Below are 26,797 nucleotides of genomic sequence, written 5' to 3'. Positions count from 1 at the left end.
TGGCATTCGTGAATGTTTTCGCTACTGAGCTAAATTCAGCTCAATTGCGGTAAATTCGTTTGCTTGCTGAGTTTATTCACGCTCGTGTTGAAACAGCTCTACTCAAGCGTTCGCTCAGCTCAACAATGATCGTGTTGAATGAAAACAAAAACACAAAAGATCAAACTCAACGCCTATGAGCAAACTCAATGGGTATGAGCAAACTCAACGCATATGAATAAACTCACTGTGCTTGAATAAAAGCGCCGTCTCCTTAAGCGATTTGCAGCACTGACATACATACATATGTCTGCTTAAATTTGAAGAATTTTTTGGCAAATATTTTAAAATATTGTTACAGGATTGGCAGTATATATGTAAATCCATTCCAAATAGTGCCATCCTCTTTAATAATTTCAGATAATATATTCCAAACATGGCTCCTTCCCTTATGTCGGGCTGACAATGTGTAGGCGTTTGTACGTATTTTTTCTAAAATATCTTCTTGCTCCATATCGACGGGATGACAAATACATACTAAAATATGAGTTGAGTACCAAATTCTTTGTGCAATGCATGTGACACGTAAGCTGATCGCGAACAAAGCATACAAAAACTATATACATACCAGAGAACTGCAAAACTCACTTTTTCCTTAAATCAGCTCATACGCAAAAGTTTCTATTCAATTCCAATCACTGAGCGAAAGTGAGCTAAACATTTCGTAAAGTGAGCGAGCATGAGCTAAATATTTCGTGAAGTGAGCAAACGTGAGCAAAGCATTTCGGACCGAAGGCTCACATTGTACGTGAATGAGCGATTCGGCAACATGAGCTGATTTTTACTCAACGCTGTGTTTCGCTCAGTGATTGGACTTGAATAGAAACTTTTGCGTATGAGCTGATTCAAGGAAAAAGTGAGTTTTGCAGTTCTCTGGTACGAAACTTGTTGTTCATGGCAGTGTTAAAGGGGCCATACACGACACACATGTGCGTTCGATCTGTAAGAAATCGTTTCGCCATACACGACATACAAATCCATTTTGCGTTCGTTCTTCACACAGTGAACATGTGCGACAGGCAAGCGGAACATTTCTTTGGATTTATTTCTAATGTAGCACCTTTATCTGTTTCTTTGTATTTCGTTAATAAGTTATTCCAACTTTTATTTTTCTCAATTTTATTTTTATATTTTTATATTTGGCAAATTGCCACTTAATTTTTTATAAGATCAATAAATTCTGTTACGAAATCTTTATTAAGGGGGAGCCGGCTTTTGAATCCTCAAACAATCGATTTTTTTTTGCTTAAGTCTCTTTAAAAATTATCTAAGAATATGTCCTCAAAGTTATAGATGGGAATTCGCAATATTATCGAAGCTAGAAGGGAAATAGTGACCGAGCGTCTAGCAGATACATATGTATGTATATGAGCGCTTGGGCAAAAAGCGAAAACTTTGAAGCGTGATTTCTCGGTTTTTCATTTTTACGATTATGTTTAATTGACGGGGAGGATAGAAAACCGTCGTATGGAATTGGGGCAAAGTTTATTATCTTTGGCATAAAACTATCTTCTATTTAAACTAAAAAAACTAGGAAAAGTCAAGTTTGAACATATTTTAAACCACACGAAGTAAAATTTATTTGGTCAATACAATGTTTTTTTAATTTTTAAAAAATTTGTAACATTTTACACTCTTTTTTGGAATTTTCTTAGTTTAACTAGAAGATAAATTATTAAAAAATATTGAAATTTTCAACTATAAAAACAAATATCTTGAAAATTATGAGTCTATGTATGTATATTTTCGATTTGCAGAACCTCCTTTATCCGCGCATACCCATTTTTGTTCTTAAGTTTTCCCATTTGTTAAGAATATTTTATAGTACCCCTGTGAATACGTCTATTAAGGGTTTCACCGAAAATATTGTAACATTTATCAAATTCAAATTGATTTACTATCGATAGTCCGCTCGATAATTTTGTAACTTTATTTCTTTTCCTTATCGCGGTGGGTTAGATTTGACCTGTTAGTAACATTAATTTTAATTTATGTAATATTATAATTCGAGAAGATTAATTACATCTCTTCTTTACTCCTGTTTGAACGATTTCATGTATTGAAATTTGGAACTGTACTTGTAGAACTACATTACATTGTGAACGTGTTGTGTAACTTGGGATTTTCAATTGATCCTGCATTTTATAAGTGGAACAATGGCTCAAGAAAACGAATTGCAGAGCAAGGAAAGAGCGGTTTCAGGAGATGATATGTCGTCGGCATCTACAGATAGGAGTAAAGTTTTAACCGAAAATATTCAATCGAATGGTATGTTAATCGGCTTTATGTAATATGTCTATTTTTAAAGCATTTCTTGACATGGGAGCATTAGTTCCTGAACATGTAAAATTTCCTAAGGGCCTAATAAATCCATTTTACTCTTTCTATTATTAGCATACATTATGGCTTAACGTAACCTGCAAGTCGCACGTGATTTGTAGCGCTTGAAATGAGACGCTATGAATTATCTCTTCATCTAAAAAAAACTATTGTGTTTTTTATCACTCATTCGAACAAAACATAAGTTTTTTTCTATAAAATAAGCAACATAAAATTTAATGAAAGGCTTATTGAGATATTCGATGCTATTTGTTGTTTTTGAGTCTACTTTGAAGTTAAAAAATTGACCGTTTTTAAATAAATTAGGTGGGAAAACTTTAGAATACCTTCTCGTAATTCTGGATAAAACCCCTATTTCGGGGTTAAGATAGATATGCGCTGATAGGGCAAATTGTCCAGTTCAATAAAATATACATATAAACGTAGTTGCCGCTGAATTATGATTTTTGTCTATATATGTATATATTCGTGATCTGGAGAACGTCACCTTTCCAGTGGTACCCATTTTATTCTCGAAATCCGGGGATGCTATTCTAAATCCCAGCCTTTTTCTCAATCTGGTGAACCTTCTCTATCTGTACATACCTATTTTAATTCCGAAATCGGAGGATGCTAACCTAAACCAAACCGTGATTCTTTTCTACATCTTTATTATTCCTGGAACAGGATATGTTAATACCAGAATTCTGTACCAGAATATTGATACAGTCACAAGTCTCTAAATTTGAGATTTCCAATTGGAGCCAATTTTTGTGACTTCTGAAGTCATTCGATTTTGCAATTGAGTTTGTAACAGTCACAAAATTTCTCAATTTGAAACGAATAGGTCTAATCAACGGTTTCATTTCGTTATTTAGAGAAGTATATATTTAAACTTGAATGAAAATAAATATGTCGGCACGATTCCGATTACTTTGGTAGAGGGGTAAAAAAAACCGAATTTCTTTATAAATGGGGTATGTGCGGATAGGGGAGCTTCTCCAGAGAAGAAATATCCAAAAATAATATAAAAATAACTTTTATTTTTTAAAATATTCACGATTAAAAGTTCAAAAATTTGCACTAATAACACATGGTATTTCTCTATGTTTCACTAAATTTTTTCACGTTTTTCACTCTGTATATTTAAATATACACTCTAAACATTGAAATAAGTTCACATTTCACTTTTATTTTGCTATATTTTACCTAAATTTATTAATTTAAAAATCACTTAGCACACTCATCGTTGAAAAGGTTAGATTGTTTACAATTATGAAGAAAACGAGCCTTGCCACATCTTAAACTGCAAATATGTAGGATTTAACAATTGTTCTTTGTTTGTTTTTTCGTGTGATTCTTTTTTCTATATTAACTATAAAAAAATACTTTCTGCATATGTATATGTGTAATATGTGAGTATGTGACTGAAGTACTTTCGCGTAGTACTCCAACTCTGGGTTGGCGGCCTTCGGCCGCGCTTTAAAAAAATAACCCTGGTCGAGCGAATACCCGGGGTGACTCTAGTACTTTCGCGTAGTACTCCTTTCTACGTTAAAATAAAAAAAATATATTGAGTTTCGTTATAAAGTGGTTATATTTTTTGGTTATCTTGCACTGATATTGAAACAAAATTTGAGTTTTCGTTATAAAATGGTTAAATTTTGGTTATTATATCTGTCAGCTCTTTCCATTTATTTTTGATAATACGTTTTTTTTGTATATTAGGTGACAATAAGTGAAAATAATATTAGGTGACTTATTTGTTTATTAAATTAAATAAAGAACATATCCACATGAATGGATAGAGGAATTTTTGGGAAAAAAGGCATTTCAGCGAATTTCCTTATTATCACATGGCAGCGCTCCATTTCGTCGTAATTCTTAGCACACACATGATGCTCACTACGAGTGTAAAATGTAATTTTTAAAATAAAGATTTCTTCGGTAAAAAAAAGTGTTAAAAGTGTTAAATGTGCATTTATTTAAAAGTTTATAGTTAAATTTAATTAATTTGAAGTGGAAAATGTGAGTAAAGTGTGTTTAATGTGGTAAAATAGCTTGTTGAAATGTCCGAATTTTGGGAATTTTTGAACTTTAAGGTCGAATATCTCGTAAACTAAGCGTTTGCGGTACCTATAACCCCATGTATTTTTTAATCAGGGGGACTTCCTCTTTCCAACGGTACATTCAAATCACGGCGCCAAAGATATCGGAATTGTGCCAATATGTCGACAACAAATTTTAAATTTTCTATATCACAGCCAAAAAGCATAAGTACCAGAGAACTTCAACAAGTAATAAATTTTTGTTCCGAATATAGTATTGATCCGTTACTCTGTCTAGTTCTGTAAGTTCGATCCATGTACATGAATCGAGCCGTTTGTGATCGGCGTGTGGTTTAATCTCTGAAGAAATTGTTCAGATCGAATCACTGTAACATCTGTATAGTTGTCATAAAAACTGAAAGATCGGAGTCAAATGCTTGTATTGAAAACTTTCTTCATTCGAATCTAATTTAAATTTGAAGAGCTTGATGAAGATCGAGTTACGATAGCTTATAGCAGCCATTCAGATCAAAGTTCTTTTTATGAATCTCCTAAAACTAAACGAGATAGATATAGGGTTATACAGTATTGGACAAAACTAAAGCACCTCTACTGTGTTTTTTTATGTCTAAATTTTAGAAAAATATAATATATACTATATATGTTAATTAAATAATAAAAAATATAACATTTGTTATATATTCTTTCGAGATAAAAAATTTTAAACAAAAAACTTTTCAAAAGTATAGATCTGAGTGGCAAAACTGTTGTTAGGAAAAATAGTACCGCCCTGCTCTAAAAGTACTTTATTCGTTGAAGACGTTAACAATAAACCGGTACAAATATTCATGACACATTTTATAAAGAGATTATTGACGTTTTCACTGTTCAGTTGCGATTTAGAGTTTAAGAATCAAAATTGTTGGAAAATACTTATTATACTTAGGCGACTTTACAAATAATATAATAAGTGATTGGCAAAACGATTTATCTCAACATAAAATTAGTTAAAAATATTCGGTGAAAAGATCAGTGGTGCCCCCGATTAATAAATAAATTTCAGCCAACAGGCATTGTACTTATGTATATACATATATCTCGATTGCAGCATTCAGAAATTGAATACCATTTTATTCTCAGACGAATCGAAATATAATATTAAAGATTCGGATGGCATAAGATGTGTGAGAAGGCCGAAAGGACAAGGACTCAAACCTAAGTATTATGTTGCGACCATTAAATATGGCGGTGGTAACGTTACAGTCTGGAGCTTTTTCTGTGGGCACGGGACTGGACCGATTCATATAATAAATGGAATAAGAGACCGGTTTGTTTACACCGACATATTAAAAAACGGGATGCTTCCGTATGCTGAAAAGGATATGCCACTATAATGGTAGTTCCTGCAGGATAATGATCCTAAGCATAACTCTAGGCATTACAAAACTTGGTCGTGAAGTTACAGAGCATATGTTTTAAATGTTCCGGCGTAATCACTCGATGTCAAATCCATCGAGAACTTATGGGAGCTCGTTAGGTCCAATATAAATAGGGAAAACTGTAAAAGCAAGGATCAACTTTTAGAACTGCGTGGAATGGCATACAACATGATATATAGTAAATAATTTAATTTCTTCTGTGCCTAAAAATGCGTGGATGACGAGAAATGTTGAAATCCGGCTGACTGTCTGCCTGTCCGTCCGTGCAGGCTGTAACTTGAAAAAATTGAGATACCTCGATGAAATTTGGTATGTGGGTTCCTAAGTACAAAAAATCGGACCACTGCCACGCCCACAAATCGCCATTAACCGAAAACACATAAAGTGCCATAACAACGCACTAAATGAAGATATAAAGCTGTAATTCGGTACAAAGGATCGCAGTAGCAAGGGGCATCTGTGGGTAAATTTTTTTGAAAAAGTGGGCGTGGCCCCGCCCTCTAACAAGTTTAATGTATATATCTCTTAAACCACTTAAGCTACAACAACCAAGTTTGCTTTGTGCAAATCTTATAAGAGCTTCTATCGACAGTGTGAAAATGGATGAAAACGGAAGATAACCCCGCTTACTACCCATAAAACGGTACTGCTAAAAACTACTACAATGGTGTGAAAATTGGACGATGAGCGTGGCACCGCCCACTTTTTGGTGAAATCCCATATCTCGGGGCTCCAGCAAACGATTTCGACAAAATTTATTACGTGTCACTCTTCTTACATTCTTATGTCACATTGTGAAAATGGACGAAATCGAACAACAACCACGCCTACTTCCCATATAGCACAATTTTAAATCTAACTTGATTCGTTCAGTTTCCAGTACACAAATCAAGAAGCAATTAATATCGGGTGATTTTTTAAGAGCTTGATAACTTTTTTTTAAAAAAAAACGCATAAAATTTGCAAAATCTCATCGGTTCTTTATTTGAAAGGTTAGATTGGTTCATGACATTTACTTTTTGAAGATAATTTCATTTAAATGTTGACCACCGGCTGCGTCTTAGGTGGTCCATTCGGAAAGTCCAATTTTGGGCAACTTTTTCGAGCATTTCGGCCGGAATAGCCCGAATTTCTTCGGAAATGTTGTCTTCCAAAGCTGGAATAGTTGCTGGCTTATTTCTGTAGACTTTAGACTTGACGTAGCCCCACAAAAAATAGTCTAAAGGCGTTAAATCGCATGATCTTGGTGGCCAACTTACGGGTCCATTTCTTGAGATGAATAGTTCTCCGAAGTTTTCCCTCAAAATGGCCATAGAATCGCGAGCTGTGTGGCATGTAGCGCCATCTTGTTGAAACCACATGTCAACCAAGTTCAGTTCTTCCATTTTTGGCAACAAAAAGTTTGTTAGCATCGAACGATAGCGATCGCCATTCACCGTAACGTTGCGTCCAACAGCATCTTTGAAAAAATATGGTCCAATGATTCCACCAGCGTACAAACCACACCAAACAATGCATTTTTCGGGATGCATGGGCAGTTGGCCACCAAGATCATGCGATTTAACGCCTTTAGACTATTTTTTGTGGGGCTACGTCAAGTCTAAAGTCTACAGAAATAAGCCAGCAACTATTCCAGCTTTGGAAGACAACATTTCCGAAGAAATTCGGGCTATTCCGGCCGAAATGTTCGAAAAAGTTGCCCAAAATTGGACTTTCCGAATGGACCACCTAAGACGCAGCCAAGCGGTCAACATTTAAATGAAATTATCTTCAAAAAGTAAATGTCATGAACCAATCTAACGTTTCAAATAAAGAACCGATGAGATTTTGCAAATTTTATGCGTTTTTTTTAAAAAAAAAAGTTATCAAGCTCTTAAAAAATCACCCGATATAACGGGATAAAACTTTGCAGGAATAAAGTCTTTAGTGTGTGCTAGCTTATGACAAAAAATTGTTGGAATCCAATAAACACTGTTCACGCTGTTTAGACCTCGGTAAATTCAGGAATAATCCTGCTCTGGCAGTGGTGTAGAGAGCGTAACTTACTCATAACAGTGTATATATGTATGTAACCAATATTAGGATTTTCGAACATTCGGCTGACTATACTCTATATGATTCGGTTTTTAGTATGTGGCATGTTAGTATTATGTGGTATTGGAAAAATAGATAAAGTAAAATCGATACTACCCCAACTCCCATATACTACATATAATGATTTTCGTTTTTCTAACAAACCTTATCAGTCTGTCAGTATAGGAGTTATATTGTATAGTATACACATGTGTTTTCAACATTGCTAGGATTTCGTTTTACACCTTAAGGATGGCGGGGTAAGGTTTTCTTAGTAAAAAAATGACTTTTTTCGCGAATTTATTTCTTAAATAAGGATTGAGTAATTTTATTCATATTGTCCGTGTTCACTGTCACTACTTGACCGATTCATTTCAAACTTTGTGCCCATTTTTGACATATAAAATACCTCCCCCATCGCTTTTAAATTTTTTTTTTTTTTACATTAAGGGTGTTTTCCCACAAAATGGCGGATTTTGTTAGTGGAAAATATCAGTTTTTACTTTAAATGGCCGCCAAAAATTTTAACCCTTCTGTTAACTTAAATCACCTCTTAACCTTTTTATTTTATTTTTTCTTATATTTCATAGAAGACACAAAATTTTGGGATTTCCTTTTAAGAATTCCTGCATTGAAAGAAATCGCTTCGAAAAAATAGAAAATATTCCTTGGTTTCTCATGAATTTTAAACCCCTGAATTTATGTTTGATCAACATTTCCTTGTCGCTATTTTCGAAGACCGCAGTTTCAAAACATTTGATTTGAAAGATTGCTGAATGACCCACTTCCAATTCCTTTGCGATAGATGTACGTATCATCTAAAACTAATCGAGATAGATTTATGGTTATGTATATATAAATAATCAGGATGACGAGGAAAGTTGAAATCCGAGTGACTGTTTGTCTGTTCGTCCGCATGTCAGTGCAAGCTGTCAAATGAGTAAAAATTGAGATATCTTCATGAAACTTGGTATGCAGGTTTCTTAGCACAAACAAATTTAGGAGTTCGTAGATGGACGTAATCGGACCATTAACCGAAAATCTATAAAGTGACAAAACTAAGTACTAAATTAAGATATAAAGTAGTAATTGGTACAGGGGATCACAGTAGCAAGGAACAGCTTTTGGGAAACAATTTTGAAAAAGTGGGTGTGGCCCCGCCCTCTAATAAGTTTAATGTACATTTCTCCTAACCACTAATATTATGGAAACTCCTACCGAAAGTGTGAAAATGGATGAAATGGGATGATAACCTCGATACTTCTCATATAACGGTACTGGTAAAAACTACTAAAAGTGCAATAAGTCAATAACTAAATACGACAGAAACATTAAATTTTACCTCCGATATGGTATGAGAGGCTTTAAAAGAGCCGTTGTAAAAATTGTACGATGGGCGTGGCACCACCCAATTTCTGGCGAAATCCCATATCTCGGGACCCGACCGACCGTTAATTAGTACTTAGCATTTTTCTCATATTCCTATGTCACACATTCCTACAAAGTATGCCAACTTCTGACCAAAAATTGTCCAAATCCAACTAAAACTGAACCGAATATGTGGACCCCACCATCTGTAGTCGACTTTTGCCCGAAAAAATCGGTGATGGTGCATTATCGCACTTCTTTGTTCAATAAATTAAGACATAGTAAATATTGAAGAATTCACTTTTTTAGCCTCACGAAACGACGAGTATCTCAAATATTAATGAATATTTTGACGTTAAATTTAGCATAGACTTCACTACCAGTACTACCAAATTAAAGAAAAAAAATTACCGATTCGAAAAACACGCGAAGTATAAATTAAAAATTACCTTTCAATTTGACCACTATTTCCCTTGCTTTGATTCTTGCGGTTGCAAGAGTATAAAAATACTCAAGTGACAAACGAAAAGAAGTGCGTGACCTACAAGCGTCAATTAATACTGAGATTCAGAACAAAAACGAGCCACGTGTCGAGCAAGGTCGGAAATCAACGAACATTACCGGAGGTGTATAGAATTATGTCAGGATTTTTATTGAGGGGTTATATAAAGTTAGAAGACCGAAAAGAGCGAAATTTCCAGATTTTTTGCTGAGAAAAATTTTAAATTTATTGATCCAAAAATCTTTTAACTGTATTTTAAAGCTTAGTGTTCGTAAAAATATTTGTTTGGAAAGGAACTACAGCTGATCTCTGGGAGCTCCTCTCAAAAAAAGCGTTTTGCGGTGACCACTATGTCTCTGAACTGAATCCTCTGAAATTAAAAAAAAAAACATATATCGTTAAAGTAATATTAAATCTAGTAATTAATTGGAGGAATAAGCAAAATAAAATTGTTTGACAAAAAGCGGTTTCTAAAAAACAATCCATTTTTAACTAAAATTTCGGACTTAAATTGTTTATAAAAAAATATTTATTCATTTAAAAAATGTATATTAAATATTAAAAAATATATTTACGAACCACGTCTGAAATGCACTTCCAAGCACTCCTTTCTGAAATAAATAAAATAAATCGATAATTTTATGTAATTAATATAAAAATAAATCGATTTTTTTTTTGAAAATTCTAACTATGTATGTATATAACCCCATAATGTGTCAATAAGGGTGTAAATAAACACATTTTCTCAACTTGAAATGCAAATATATTAAAAATGGGTAAATTTTCCTGGACAGTATTTTAATATATTCTTATAAAATATATGTATCTATAAAACCTTTTAAGTGTGCAATTCTCATGACAAAGTATAAATACATCTTGTATATTGATTTTGATCGGTTAGTTTGAATGGCATAAAGTGAACATTAATTGATTTTGATTTTATTTTTATAATTATTCCTTTTAAATGAGTAAAAAATTAAAAAAATTAACTTATTGAAAAAAAGTATATATGTATACATATAAGGGCTCGAAAAAGTTAAGATCTGTGATAAAATGCTGTTATTGGATATATTATCATTATTATTTGCTTTTAAAGCAAAAGTAAATTTTTTTGATGTTTCAGCTGTAATTTTAGGATTTTATTGTTGTTGATGTTTATTGTTTTTTGTTCTCAAGTCTACAGAACCTTCTACTTAAGAGGATAAAGCAGTCTTTCGGACAATAAAAATACACAACGTTGAGCTATCCAACGTAGTTTTTTATGTTATAGGAGTGCAAAAAGGGCGTACATTTTCTTAAAGAAAAGATTGACGAGACTGCGATTACTACTATTATAAGTAGTAAGTGAAACGCCCTTAAAACGGTGTTTCATTGCTATAAATACAGCCCTTCAACCACGAAAAAATTAAATAAACCAATTTCAATTTTTTGCTAATAAATTATTATGTTTCCATTAGTAGTATTAAGTGTGAATAGTGGATTTGGCATTGAGTTGGTGTAATAAGAAATAATTTATGGGGTTAATAAAGTCCATGTATCCGAAAAAACTTTTTTCAACTCAGACATCGTATTGAATTGACGATAATCCTCGAAAACCTTTTTTACCAGCCATCCAAAATTATTAACACGCGACAGGAAAGTGAAAAGAGATAACCAAATTGCTTCATCTGTTTCAATAATTTGGCGTGCGATGAAACGAAATCCTAACATTGTACGTGATCAAATGTAGAAAGCTTCTCTCTCATAACATAAAGTGTTCCGTCTCAGTTTTGCCCGAAATCTTGGCTAGTCTTCTGACTTTCTACCAGAACCGACATCCTTCTGGAAGTCGTAACTCTTTTGGAGCATGGGTATGCACTTCAAAATGAATAATGTACTTGCATAGGTTTTGTCGCAATCTTTTTGAAATCATTTATCTCTTCGTGCCTATTGGCACAGATTACTTCGCGGAATTAATTCTCGTGCAGATTTTAATTCAAGAACATAATTTTTTGTGTTGTTGAAAAATAAATAATTAAAAGTACTTCAGTGAAAGAAATAGTATAAAATGGGATCCGGAAAGCATACTACAATAGAAGAATGGGGAATAATTTGGAACATGTATAAAGAAGGCGCAAAAAGTGGCCGAAATTGCTAAACTAACGGAAATTTCTCATAAAAAAGTATACAACGCAGTCAAATCATGTATGGAGAACTCCCAAGTATTGGTCAATGGCAGGATTCGGATGCCAAGACCGCGTAAAACGGATGCGCGTACAGACGCTGCTATAGTAATAATTGCCAAAAATGATCCATTTAAATCATCACGGCATATAGCTTGCTCGGACCCATATCGAGGAAGAAAGCACTCCTTTAAAAAAAAAAAATACTTCAAAACAACTAATCTTCGCCAAAGCTCATCAAGAGAAACTCTTAAATTTTTGAAAAAAGGGGGTTTTGGAGTAACGAAACAAAGGTTAACAGGATAGGACCAGATAGAAGAATATTTGTACAAGAATATAACCCTAGGTACACTCAGAAAACGATTAAATTACGTTACAGTATCATAATAGGTTTTAAAAGATAACAAGTGTTTGGGTTTTTTTTAAAGGTCCATCCTTTGCCTTCAATAACAGTACAAAATGAAGTTGCAATTCATTGCTAAAAAAATACTCATCAAAATGCGAAAACTTTGGTATATTGAGCTGGACATATAAATATGTAAATAGCACAACCTAAAAAAGGTGGACAATTTAGTTCACATTGCATTTTTATAAATTTTGTTCCATACAAACGTTTTTATTGTTAATATTTTGTGCTGTAACCTTTATTTTTAATGACTGCTTCCCACCTGCGACCCATACTTTCTACGAGATTCTGACACTTACTTTTAGGTATAGCGTACCAGGTTTTTTAACGGCAGACCAGAGATCGTCCATTTATTTATAATTAGCATTTGCAATTTCAGTCTTGACTTCATTCCATAGGTTTTCAATTGGATTTAAGTCAGGGCTTTGCGCTGGCCAATCCAAAATATCTTCCTCTCTGCAGAAAACCAATTTTTAACTATCTTCGAGGCGTGTTTGGGATCGTTGTCTTGGATAAATTTCCATTAAATTGGCATAGAATCAAACGCATATGGTTTCATATGGTTTTTAAAAATGTGCAAGTACTGAAACTTGTCCATTTTTCCATTGATTCTTACGAACGGACCTGCACCATGCCAAGGAAATACTCCCCAAACCATAATATTTCCGCTAACCTGCTTTAGCTTTTTTTGGTTGAACTTAGAATGATATCCTTTGCACTTAGGATAATGGACAAATATTCTGCCTATTCCACAATAAATTTTTCCAAAAATTTAACCTTTTTTCTTGATGAGTTCTGGCGAAGGAGTGGATTCTTCATCAAAGTGCGCCCGAATAACTTTGACTGATTCAAACGTTTCCTGACGAGTCTGAAGGATATCTTTAAGCCCAATGATTGATTAATATCGGCTGCAACCTGCCGCGATGATTTAAATGGATAATTTTTGACCATTCTTACTATAACAGCATCCGCACGCGCAACCGTTTGGCGTGGTTTTAGTTCCCGAATTCTGCTTTTGACCAAGACATGGGGGTTCGCCACACATGATTTGATTGCTTATATTTTACAAGAATTTTGCATTAGTTAGTGGTCAAACGGCCGATAAACGGACGGACGGATAGACAGATATCCGGATTTCAATTCGACTCGACATCCTAACCATTTATATATGGCATTTATGTATAACCTTCTATCTATCTTAATTAGTTTTAGATGAAACAACAGCAATAAAAATATCACTTATTTTTTCTGCGATTTTGTCCTCGCTGTATGCATTGTAAACTTTGTAACAGAACTTAGACTAAGTATATCTTACTACTTATACATGTAGTTGTAAGTGTTATCAAACTATATAAATAAATAAACTTAGTATATGTCTCTGTGTCTTCTTATAGGAAAAGAAGAGAAAAAACCAATCAATGAATTGAGTGAAAGTTCTGTATTAGCATCAACTCCCAGAAATGAAAATAAAACCAATGAAAATGTTGAGAGTGGATCAAGTGAGTTAGTTGACGGTGAAGAATATTCGCTATCATCCGAGTCTATAGATTTAGAAACGCTTCACGATGTTGGTATCACAGTACATATACAGAGCCCAGGTGCTGAATTGCTTTCAGTACAGTTGTCTAGTATGGAGTTGGTGCAAGAAATACATCAATTACTCATGGATCGAGAAGATACTTGTCACCGTACCTGTTTTTCTTTACAGTTAAATGGAATAACTTTAGATAATTTTGCTGAACTAAAAACAATTGAAGGTTTAAAACACGGATCAACAATTAAAGTTATCGAAGAACCTTACACGATGCGTGAGGCGCGTATTCATGTACGCCATGTGCGTGATTTATTAAAAAGTATGGACCCTTCGGATGCGTATAGTGGTATTGAATGTAATTCTCTGACGTTTTTGCATACTATAACACAAGGAGACTTACTCGAAAAGAAAAAATCGCGATCTGATTCAGTAGATTGTACACCACCAGATTATGTAATGCCCGGCGTGAAAGAAGCTCCACTAATACCTTTGCAACCAGGTTTAAAAAATTCAAGAGGACCACAAGCACTTAAAATATTAACCACCTCTGCATGGAATCCTCCTCCAGGACCTCGTAAACTGCATGGAGATCTTATGTACTTATATGTTGTAACCATGGAAGAGAAACGATTTCACATATCTGCTTGTCCTAAGGGATTCTATATAAACCAATCTACAGACGAAGTGTTTAATCCTAAACCAGACAATCCCAGCCATTTGAATCATTCGTTAATAGATTTACTCTCACAAATTTCGCCATCTTTTAAGCGTGCATTTCAACAAATGCAAAAAAAGCGTACTTTACGTCACGCATTCGAACGGGTTGCTACGCCTTATCAATTATATCAGTGGACTGCACCACAATTAGAGCATACAATTGATGCGATTCGTGCTGAAGATGCTTTTTCATCAAAGCTTGGGTAAGCACTTTGCTAATTTTTGAAGTAATACATATTAATAATTTTCTTTATAGCTATGAGGAACACATCCCTGGACAGACACGTGATTGGAATGAAGAGTTGCAAACAACTCGTGAATTGCCACGTAAAACTTTACCAGAACGATTACTTCGCGAGCGAGCTATTTTTAAAGTACATGGAGACTTTGTAATTGCGGCAACACGCGGAGCTATGGCTGTTATAGATGGTAATGTTTTGGCTATAAACCCTGGAGAGGATCCAAAAATGCAAATGTTCATATGGAACAATATATTTTTCTCGTTGGGATTTGATGTACGAGATCATTATAAGGACTTGGGCGGTGATGTAGCCGCCTTTGTAGCGCCTCGAAATGATCTTCATGGGGTACGTGTTTATAGTGCCGTAGATATAGAGGGCCTTTATACATTGGGAACAGTAGTAATAGATTATCGTGGTTATAGAGTAACCGCCCAATCCATTATTCCTGGAATTCTGGAGAGAGAACAAGAGCAATCTGTTGTTTATGGTTCCATTGATTTTGGAAAAACTGTTCTAAGCCATCCAAAGTATCTTGAATTACTACGGAAGGCCGGTAAGCATTTAAAGATTATGCCGCATTCTGTACTAAATGAACGCGATGAACCCGTAGAGCTCTGCTCCTCTGTCGAATGTAAAGGCATCATAGGTAACGATGGCAGACATTATATTCTAGATCTACTGCGAACGTTTCCCCCAGACGTAAATTTTTTAGTTCTGGATGATATCCATATTAGTCCTGATTTGCAAGCTTTAGGTTTTCCAATAGAGCATAAACATAAACTTTCCTGTTTAAGACAAGAGCTACTTGAAGCGTTTATAGAAGACCGTTATGTTACTTTTATACGAAGCGCAGCTCAACACTTACAAAGTTGCAATTCACAAAAGCCAGCGCTTGGAAATAATAATGATTTACGCTGTGAAGTATTGCAATCAGAAGAGGAAAACCAAATATCAACAAAATCGAACAATAAAGCCAACGACGTTATGTCGGAGGCCCTAGACGTTATCAAAGAAGCACAGTTTAAAGTGGCTGCTTCTGATGAGACCCAGGCTGCTGATGTTGTGAAACACGCGTGCGCAGCTGTTGGTTCTTTAAAAGAGCAAGAGTTCGACTTTCGTTTCAATCCGGACGTATTTTCGCCAGGAATACGTCATGTGGATGATTCAAGTTCTCATAACTCAATTTCTAAGCAAAAGAAACTTATACAGGATGCTGCTGAATTTTTGGTTACAAAACAATTGCCATCTTTTATTAAAGAACATATGAATCATTCGTCACCACCGATGGATGGTACAAGTTTAACAGAGGCTTTACACAGTCATGGCATTAACATTAGGTAAGGATATTGACATTATTAATTTTTTTTTTTTAATAAACACTGTTTTGTTTGAAGGTATCTTGGAAAAGTAATATATATGTTGGAAAAAATACCTCGCTTGGAATACTTATATAGAATAGCTATTATTGAAATTATAGTTCGTGCTACCAAACATATTTATTATTCATATATGCAAAATACGGATGTTATGCAGTTGTCCAACGCTATTAGTCATTTTCTGAATTGTTTCTTGTCCTCGGGACCTGTACATGCTGCAAGCAATTCCAATGATTCGAGTAAATCTAATCGTCGTGGAAAAAAGAAATATACCAAAATTGCCAATGGATCTGGAAACAAAAACACATCAGTTGGCGATAATAATGATTGGCTACTTGTGACCCCAAAGTCAATATGGAATCAAATAAAAAAAGAAATTAAATCATACTGGGACTATGATCTCAAATGTGATTCAATTGAAACAGCTATCGAAATATATGGTTTCCAACGAATGAGCGTTTTGCGTGCTTTCTGCTTGAAAGTTGGAATACAAGTGTTGTTGCGCGAGTATAATTTTGATTTACGCAATAAATCAACGTTTAACGAAGAGGACATTCTAAATGTTTTTCCAATTGTTAAACATATAAGTCCTCGTGCGTCAGATGCATACAATTTTTATACCACAGGTCAGTCTAAAATACAGCAAGGCCTATTTAAAGAAGGTTATGAGCTTATTAGTGAAGCCTTAAATCTTTTAAATAATGTTTTTGGAGCTATGCATTCCGAAAATGGATCTTGCTTACGTATGTTAGCTCGACTTAGCTACTTGTTGGGAGATCCACAGGAGGCCTTAGCAATTCAGCAGCGCTCAGTAATTATGAGTGAACGCGTTAACGGTATTGATCACCCATGCACCATATTAGAATACGTAAGTCATATGAAATATTGAAAAGAAAAATATTTAAATACATATCTTTTAGACACACTTATCTTTATATTGCTTCGCTAATGGACAAATTGGTGCATCATTGAAACTGCTTTACCGTGCCCGATATTTATTGGTTCTGATATGTGGTGAAGATCATCCAGAAGTTGCCCTCATAGATGTAAAATGTTGTTTTGTCAAAATTTCTTTTTCTGATATATTTTTTTGCCATTTCAGAGTAATATTAGCCTAATTTTACATGCTGTGGGCGAGTACGAGCTATCTCTACGATTTATTGAACATGCACTGGGATTAAATTTGAAATATTTTGGAGATAAGTCCATGCACGTTGCAGTTAGTTACCACTTAGTTGCCAGAACTCAGTCATGTATGGGTGATTTCCGTTCAGCTCTAAATAACGAAAAAGAAACGTATGCCATTTATAAATCTCAGGTAATACCTTGTAATACATTTTAGAAATGTGTATTTACTACATAATTTTAAAATTCTTAATTTATTCTTTAAAATCTATGTCGTCCCTCTCAAAGTAATCCTCCTTGGGCCCAACGCACTTATGCCAACGTTTTTTTCCAATCCCCGAAAGAGCTGTTAAAGTCGGTTTCCGGAATAGTATTCAATGCTACGCGATTCACTTTTAATGACTTCAATTGACTCAAAACCATTTTCTCGGAACGTTTGAGTTTGCTGAATAGCCAGAAGTCACACGGAAATAGATTAGGCAAATGCGGGGGTTGTCGCACGATATTTGATGGAAATTTGGCGATAAACTCACGAAAACTCACTACTATAAGCGACGGTGCATTGTCGTTGTGCAAAAACCAGAGTTGTCGCCCCCATAATTCCGGCCTCTGTTTACGAACATCTTCGCGCAAACGAAGCATAACACTCAAATAGTATTCCTTAACAGTTTAGCCGGTCGGAAAGAGAATTGAAGTGCATCACACCTCGATAATCGAAGAAAACTATGAACATAACCTTGATTTTTGACCTGCTTTGACGTGGTTTTTTTGGCTTCGGCTCGCTACTGCCACGATATTCGGTCTATTGATCGTTTATTTCCGGGTCGTAAGCATAGATCCAAGACTCATCGTCAGTAATAATATATTTCATGACATCCTGTAGTCGGAAAACATTGTTTCACGGACAATAACGCGACACTGATTTTTCGAAAAAACTGTGTGGTTTTGACACCAATCGTGCTTTTACTTTTCTTAGGCCCAAATGATCTTTCAAAATGGTTTTCATTGATCCTTCCGATCTCCCAACGGTGCCTGTAAGATCTCTGACTGTTAATCGTCAATTATCAAGCACCAATTCCTTATTTTATTGACATGTTCTTCATCAGTTAATGTTGATAGCCATACTGGACTTGGTTCGTCGTCATTGCGTTCTCGACCCTCTTTGTATAAATTATACCAATCAGAAAACAATTATCACCGCAGGTTTTTTCTAACATTTTGAGCGTTTCGGCACAAGAAATTTTATTCCGCACACACAATTTAATGGAACTTCTTTGTTGAATAATTTCACTCGCCATAAAAGAAGAGTGCTCAGTGCACTTTATTTACTTCATAAAGACAAGCGTATACTAATCACTAATAATTATTTTAAAGTGACATTTGGTGCAGATGTCACTGACGAGTCATACCAACCTAGAATAAAAATATATCGACGAATAGGTTTTCGCGCGAAATTTAAATTAAAAAGTCTTAATATGTTTCGTATCATTGTCTTGTTGCAGTATACAGTCATTGTTATTTGTTGCCATAAAGAATTTCAGCTGCCTTCAGTAAACCCTTATAAAATTTTGTCATTTTAACGACGTCACTCATCTTTAAATACATTGCATTGGATAGGTAGAAATAAATTGAGGCTTGTACCGCGAGTTAAGGTCTATTTTACTCAATCCTTTTGATAGCTGAAACAATCGGTCTTACGATTATGGTATACATCCACCTGATAATCCTTGGCTTGCAGCCCCAGGATTTCCCAGCCATTCGATTCTCACGATGGGTGCTTTTGTGGCTTTGCTAATGGTCAGATCCACATGCCGCTGCCACTGTAGAGTGGAATTCAAAGTGTAGGCTATCTCTTATCAACAAAATAAGGTGGGACAATAAGACTTGCCATACCTCTTGCAGAAGTGCTACAAAGACGCTACCTGGGAAGGAGGCGTGTTTGTTGTACTTTTTTGCACTGTAACAGGAATGTGAGGCTAATATTAGCTACAGAACTTGGTTGAAATTGGTCGCGTAGGTCTGGAGGTATGTGATTTCACCTAAAGGTGGGCGGTGACACGCCAAATGTCGTTTGACGCCAGCTCCTATAAAGACCTCGTGTACCATCCTGGATGTAAAGTTTAATCATTTCGCGGAAAACTGTTAAATTTTTTTTTGCTAATTAACACTTGTCCAATTTTGATTTCTGACGTGTACAATTCGGTCAGTTTTTTTCGATCTTTTTAATGTGAAGAAAAATTAGTACTCAGTGAAGGGTGAATCATGTTATTGTTTTCAGTATCTTCAGCAGAAAGAAATGGAAAAACAGAATATTTTCTGTATTTACAGTTATTGATATGTATTTCACTTTGATCAACGTTTTCGCTTCGTTAAGTACAACGGTATTTAGTAAAAGAGTGTAATAGTTGAAGGCAGCCGTCCTGAAGCCATCATTAGATATTGTGCTCCCATGTCAGAATATTTGACAAAATGTGTGATTTTTTCGAGACCTAAGGTGTTTCTCTAGAGACCATTTCTTCTCGCAACCCTTGAAGAACCTGCCTGGTCTAGGGCAGCTTAAGCAAATGTAGATAATGTTTGCCTAATCTTCCATTGAAAGTAGTTTTTTACCTAATTATTGCCTCCTTACATAACTTTACTTGACTTCGCTAAGGATATCCTATAATTTTCCTATTCCTCTGCATCGTGGCTGGTTCTACCTTTGCCGGTCCTTGATACAGTTGGTCTATTGGTTTTCTGCTCAGTTGGTCTCCTCCAAGAAGCGTGATGTTTCGCTTTCTTTGAGCTTATAGTAACCTCTGATATTTGCTAAGGACTTAACATTATATGTATTTATTATGCATAATATATATAAGAAATTTTTAAGTTTGCTGACACATAGTATATTCGGATTGCAGTTAGGTGAGGCTCATGAGAAAACCCGAGAGTCTGCGGAATGCTTGCGTCTGCTTACACAGCAAGCTGTACTTTTGCAACGCAAAATGAACGATATATATTCAAATGGCAAATTAGGCACTGGGTTACCTCCAATTCACATACAACCACCGACCATGGGATCGGTTTTGGAGATGCTAAACACAATAAATGGAATATTGTTCGTTCAAATCAGGTTGGTCATAAAGATTTACATAAATATTTATATTTTTTAATTGTGTTTTATTTAGTCAAAAGGATATAGCTAAGGTTCGAACTGAAATAGAGAAACACTTGAAGAATACAAATGACAACATTATCGGAACTGCCCAAAATAATGGTACCTTTGAACATTCGAGTAATATGCCGAATTCTTCACCTAACCTTGAAAAGACTGAGGTATTGGCTAATGGCATTGGTGATAACGTTGGTAAAAGTTGAGTAACCAGTATTTTGTGATTAATATCAGTCATGATATTTACTGATTGTTATAATAAAATGATTCGCCGATCTGCCATTTTTAATTATTTGTATTAATTAATATTAGGGTTAGACACGAGCGTGAAGCACATGGTAAATAAACCAATAATTGAAAAATATATCCAATATTGCAATCAACAAAAATTAGATAAAATTTAACAGTTTCAAAAATTGCCAGGCATTATTGTTTGTAAATTTTATGTTCCATTCCAAAGTCTTCTTTATTTTGGATTCTGGTTTATTTAATTTGTTGAAATTTCTTGAATTATAAACCATATTGTACTATAATAAATTCGATTATTTGACTTCAATCAACTGTTTTATTATAAAGGCAATATGTTACAGCTTACAGCTTTATCGAGAGAGATGTGGAGTATTTTCTAACCAATTTATACACCTATTCAAATCCATTCAGTTAAATTAAGTTTAGGCAATTTAACTTCAGATAATTTTAACCCTTTTTGGTATCAAGAAATTCAACTATTTTCAATTGCAGTTTTATTAGTGTTACCAACCTGAAAATGTTTAAACAAAAAATTTAAACAATTCAATTTTTTTAAGTAATAACGCGACTAAACTCGTGTTTCAGTCTAAAAAAAATATAATAAAACATTAATTTCAATTTTAGTGTCAATGAAATTAAATTAAAAAATATAAAATATAGTTTTTTTCATCGCACGTCAGTCTTTTACATTTCGAGCTCATTTTGTAAAGCTCACTAACTTTCAAATGAATTTGTTTATAGCTGAATGTCCCTACAATATGATGCTAACCAATTCACAAATACATTTGTAAAGTTTTACCTCTTGTACTAATACATATCCATGTGCGACTTGAGATGGAAAACTCTATTGTAAGCGTAGCAACATTCATCATACGAAATTTTTGAATATGTAAGAATTAGACGCAGATATTGACATTTGAGGCAATGTAAATGATTTGAAGAGCGTCAGGTAAGTTACAAATACACCAACCTCTTTTTTACACAATTTCTTTTTACACGGATTTGAAGTTACACGGCTGGAAAAAAAATTTTTTAATCTAGTACGGTTTCAAAATCACTGTCTTGTAATTATGTTCGTTTTTGCCACACTTAGCACCATTGCTGAAATGAACATACATACATAGTAGTAACTGGAAAATCGCCTTATTCGATAAACTCTTACCTACACATTTTGTTCACATGATATTTACATTGCTGAAATGGATATCTCCAGCGATGATACCGACTTTAGTCCAGTTCGTCGCAAACTATTGCGCTTGTTATCAAGTAACGGCGAATAATTATGTAAATATTTTTTCCTTATTTCTATTCTAATTTTTCTGTTCTTAATTCTGGATTAAGTGATTTCTTTTGTTTTTTGCTTGCTCTACCAATTTTGCATATTAAGTTTTAATGTTCAATAAAATGCCATATGAACATACCATTTGTTTTATAGTTTTCAACTTTTTTTACACGGTTTTTCGAAGTAAATATAGTTCTTAATTTCATCTTACACGATTTTCAGATGACGTGGAACGTATTCCCCATTTTACAATAGGAAACGCCTCTTTTTTACACGGTTTTTTTGTACACGGTTTTTTTTACACGGTTTGTTTTTACACGGTTTTTGTTTGCACGGATTTCTGAGGAACGTATCTACCGTGTAAAAAAAGAGTTGGGGGTATAGTTATATAGTACGTACGGCCCAATATTATATAACTGTCACTAATAGCACTCAGTTGAGTCTGCAATGCCATGTGGACTTCTTTGTTAAGGCAACAAACAATTTTGAAAAAATCGAAATTTTTTTTTTCATAAATTGCTACTGTATATTCGTAGAAATAGTATAGAATTAGTCCCGAAGGTCAGCGAGACCGAGAAGCAGGTATAAAAGAGTGAGGAGCGCTGCGGGAAATCCGGCCGCTCGAACGCTTTCGGTAGCGGCAGCTACTGCGTGCCTTTGGTTTAAACTGATTTTTCTCCGAGCCACGTTTTTTCGCATGGATGACACTCTCATTTCAAAACTATTGCACTTATCGATATGAACCAAAAGGCATTTTACTCTTTAGATGCCTGGCTATGGCCTCAAGCAGAACCAGAAATATTCATTATTATTTAAAAAAGTTATAAACAATTAAAAGTGAAAAAAGGGTTAAAAAATCAAGGGTCCGCCATTTTTTTTATTGAAAATGTTTCATTCTCTTTGAGGCCATAGTTAATTCGATACAGTACATGAAACCGTTTTGTTTTTTACTTTCAGATAATTCTTTTCCATGAAATGATGTCCTCCATCTACGAATCGAATGAGTTTCAGCAGCCATTTTCAGGGCCGTTATTTAAAAAAAAAAAATAAAAAACAAAATTTTTTCAAGTAATTTAATATATGTATGTATGTATGTATATATGTACTTTCATATGCAAAAAAAATTGATTACCCAACATGTTTTGTAATAAAAATAAAATGTATTGAAAAAAATTACGTTTTTTAGAGGAACCTGGCCTTAATAGTACCGTGTGAACGCCTATTGGTTAGTCAATTATAAATTCAAACAACAACAACAAATGATTTTTTATAGTACATTTATTTTCTAACTTTTAATAATTTTACTAACATTTAAAATTAAATGTGTTTAATATTATAAGTTGCTATTACAAATTAGACATTTTCGCTATTTCGCTCTTCAGAATTATACATAGTTGCCATTATAACGCCTTTATGTGGAACAATTAGTTTGTTATCATCAAATATTTGTTTTTTAATATTACGACGGAGAAGTTCATACGCAGATTCGTACAAAAAAGTGTATTGCTCTATAGTTTGAACCATTTTCATTCTTTGAAATCGCAGCTTTTTAACAGTTTCATAAATATTGATCTTAAACTCGTACTTCAACCTTTGCATTATTATATCCAAAGCGATAAATGTACCAGTTCGTCCGACTCCTGCACTACAATGAATAACAGTTGGCGAATAGCTAGACAGTCGGTAACTTCTTATTTTACGAATAAAATTTATCAAGTGCGCAGGATCCTTGGGACATCCATGATCTGGCCATTTTTTGAAAAAGAAATGATCAATTTTCCGTTTTAATCCATACTTTTCCTGAGTAATTAACATCTCGGATCGGTCATAATATTCAAAGCATGTTTTCTTCCTGATAATAACCGAAATTCCATTTGAATCATAAGGAAAATATTCGTGGCACTTGATCTGAAAAGATTAAAAAAATTAAGATATATCACACATATATGTATGTATATAAATGTAAAGTTATTTCTATTTGTTGACAAAATTTTTTGTGTTTAGTATTTTTCAATTGTTTTATACCCTAAACCCTTAAGTTTCTAACACATAGAAGGAAACATTAGAGACCCTATAAAATACATTTTCAAATTATCTGCCTTTTGAGCTTAGTTGATTTAGTCATTCCCGTCTGTTTGAAAAAATTTCTAGTACTGACAAAACTTTAAATTCAACAAATAAGGAAGGGCAAAATTTGAGTATAACCGAACCGAACCTAAAGTTGACTTTTGATCCAAAGTTTCGGTCAATGTGCGAAATTTATGTTATGAAATTAACGGATAATCCCTCTCTTATAATGGTATGTCTGTATGTCAAAAATGGGTTGAATCGGACTAATACTTCCCTTAGCCCCCATATACCTAATATAAAGATTTTCGAACTTCGGGGTGACTTTGTACCGCATATATCAGTCAATATGTGAGTTATCCCAATGAAAAAAGAGAGCGTGTTTCATTCATAACAGTGTATCTTTGTGTCTAAATAGATGAATAATATCAGGATTTTCGATCATCCGGCTGACTTTACTCTATATGATAGGTTTTACACCTTAAAGTAATGTATTTCCCTGGTTTTGATTCTTGCAAGTTTCAAGAGTATAAAATGGTCAGTTGTTCCCGAACTTACCACTTCTTTACTTGTTTTCATTGTACTTGTATTCCAGTAATGTTTACAATTTCATCATGGAAATATATACGCAAGAATAACATTTACAAATTAAGAAAATTATCTTCTCCGATGAGGCTGACTTTCATCTGAGTGATGCGGTAAATAAACAATACTGTCCGAACAACCAGATTCTCTTTAAGTTTTAGAAGCCAATAAAAAAACAATAAATAAGAAGTACTCGGAAATTGGGTTCTTTGAATTCTTTCCTGCAAAATAAGTCAATATATTTAGTGAAAAGTCGCTAAAGAAACTTGGGTTTACATCTTCGGTGGGGGCTTGAACAGTTAATGTCCGATTTAGACTATTTTTAGTTATGAGGTCCCCTCACTAATTGTGCAAAGTTTTATTAGGATATATTGATTGATTTATACTGAAAAGTTAAATAATTAAATGGAATTTAATGTCCGATTTCGCCCATTTTTACGCTGTAAGATGGGAATATCTAAATCCTATGCACCGTAATTTGAGCGGTTCACGCCTATTGCCCGGTTTTGACACCCTTTCTATCAAGCTTTCTCGTTTTTAGTTTAGTTTTTAATAAGCGCGTTATACATATGTGGATTGGACGAAGTTATCATTCGAATTCATATATTTCCACGCTATCGCAAGAGGTAATTCGGCCTTTAGAAGGATAAAGCTTGAATAGTTTTGCAGATATGTACTTTAAACCAATTAGAGAGCTGGGCACGCCATTAAAAAAAATCAAACTACAGGGGCACCCACCATTGCAATCTTCTGCCCCAAATTGCAGTTTTGTATTTCAATTTGGAGCTTAGCTTCCTAATCAATGAGGTTTTGTTTGCATAGCAGAGATCCGTTTACGCTCAACTATGAACTCATCTTCGCAATCCGCAATCGCAATCCGAACGTACATATTTACCAAGTTAAGTAAATAAATCAAGGTGCTAAGGTTTATTAAAGTTACCGCTTATTCAGGTGGACGGACGGATAGATAGACAATACGACTGTCGTTCGGATTTCAACTCATCTCGTCATCGTGATCATTTATATATGTACTATACACCATGAACCTACATGCCATCCATCCTACCATCTATCTTGATTAGTTTTATGTGATACAAAAATCCGTTAGGTCATCCTACCATCTATCTTGATTAGGTTAGGTGAACAAAACTACTATTCTCTCTAGCATCATGTTACAAGAGTATAAAAATGTTGAGAAAGAATTCAAAATTCATTGTTCAACGAAATCGTGAATGGATTACAATACATTTTGGTATTTTACTAAGTTATATTGAAAGTGTGCGGATTCGTTGCGAATTTAAAAAAGTGAAGGATATGGTGCTTGAAAATCGTCAAGCAAGTGTTAGAGGCAAGAGAGATCGACATCTCTCGCTAGTGCGTTCGAATGATTTTAGTTGATGTGATGATGATTTTAGTTGATGATAGGTATGAAACGCGTTCTTGTTTTTTTTTTTTCAAAAAGAGTACCGAAAGCAGGTCTCTTTGTATGAAGCGATTCCAATCCCACATTCATGGAGAGTATTAAAACTAGCGATGAGATATGGGTTTATGAGTTTGACATGCAAACAACTCAACCATCATCGAAATGGAGGGAAAAAAACGAACCGAAACTAAAGAAAAACACAGTTTTTTCGATATTCGGAGTTTGCTGCATCATCGTATTCACTTGATTTGGCTCCGTGTGATTTTTTTTTGCCCAAACTAAAGTTGCCGTACTGTGGCGAACGTTTTCAGTCGTTCGAAGAGATAAAACAAAATTCGCTGAAGGAGCTGAAGGCCATCTCAAAAAGTGCTTATGAAAAGTTGTTCGAGGACTGGAATAATCGTTTATTGCTTGTGATGGGAATTACTTTGAGGCGACAAAATAAATATTAAATTAAATATTTTGCGTTTTATTTACAATTTCCGGATACTTTTTGTTCAGAATTTATATGGCACGGATGGTCAGACATAAAGTCACCCGGGTTAAAGACGAATCGTCAGCCTGAACATTAATACACCCCACTCTTTTTTTACCCGTCTTCTTTTTACACGGATTTGAAGTTACACAGTTTAAAAAAAGAAATAATTTATAAAAAAAATATATGGAACAGAAATGTCTTAATTTAAAATGCTT

The 26,797-nt window shown here is 34.3% G+C and overlaps 2 protein-coding genes across 3 annotated transcripts in view; one reads left to right on the top strand and one right to left on the bottom strand.

Annotated features, from left to right (window-relative positions):
- The first annotated feature begins 1,986 nt into the window (after window positions 1-1,986).
- LOC120773119 (protein clueless) lies at window positions 1,987-20,787 on the top strand. The gene is made up of 8 exons (XM_040102114.1): window positions 1,987-2,307; window positions 13,751-14,810; window positions 14,864-16,186; window positions 16,244-17,093; window positions 17,146-17,271; window positions 17,328-17,543; window positions 20,248-20,459; window positions 20,515-20,787. The coding sequence occupies exons 1-8, from the start codon at window positions 2,196-2,198 to the stop codon at window positions 20,702-20,704; spliced, it is 4,089 nt and encodes a 1,362-aa protein (XP_039958048.1). The 5' UTR covers window positions 1,987-2,195; the 3' UTR covers window positions 20,705-20,787.
- A 2,502-nt stretch (window positions 20,788-23,289) lies between these two features.
- LOC120773120 (phosphatidylinositol phosphatase PTPRQ) overlaps window positions 23,290-26,797 on the bottom strand; it is a 94,606-nt gene continuing 91,098 nt past the window's right edge. For both annotated transcript variants that reach the window (XM_040102115.1, XM_040102116.1), the window contains one exon: window positions 23,290-23,937. In XM_040102115.1, the coding sequence (XP_039958049.1) occupies window positions 23,383-23,937 (555 nt within the window). In that variant the 3' untranslated portion in view covers window positions 23,290-23,382. The remainder of the gene's footprint in view (window positions 23,938-26,797) is intronic.

Source organism: Bactrocera tryoni, chromosome 3 (assembly GCF_016617805.1).
Source record: "Bactrocera tryoni isolate S06 chromosome 3, CSIRO_BtryS06_freeze2, whole genome shotgun sequence".
In the NCBI taxonomy this organism is placed as follows: Eukaryota; Metazoa; Arthropoda; class Insecta; order Diptera; family Tephritidae; genus Bactrocera; species Bactrocera tryoni.
The sequence above is the reverse complement of the archived record's forward strand: the minus strand, read 5'-3'. Positions and strand labels throughout refer to the sequence as shown.

Excerpts from the sequence above, each read along its gene's own strand:
- LOC120773119 (XM_040102114.1), top strand. The coding sequence starts at position 2,196 with ATGGCTCAAGAAAACGAATTGCAGAGCAAGGAAAGAGCGGTTTCAGGA. Across the intron at positions 16,187-16,243 it reads AGTCATGGCATTAACATTAG|GTATCTTGGAAAAGTAATAT; the intron begins GTAAGGATATTG and ends TTTTGTTTGAAG. Across the intron at positions 20,460-20,514 it reads ATATTGTTCGTTCAAATCAG|TCAAAAGGATATAGCTAAGG; the intron begins GTTGGTCATAAA and ends TGTTTTATTTAG.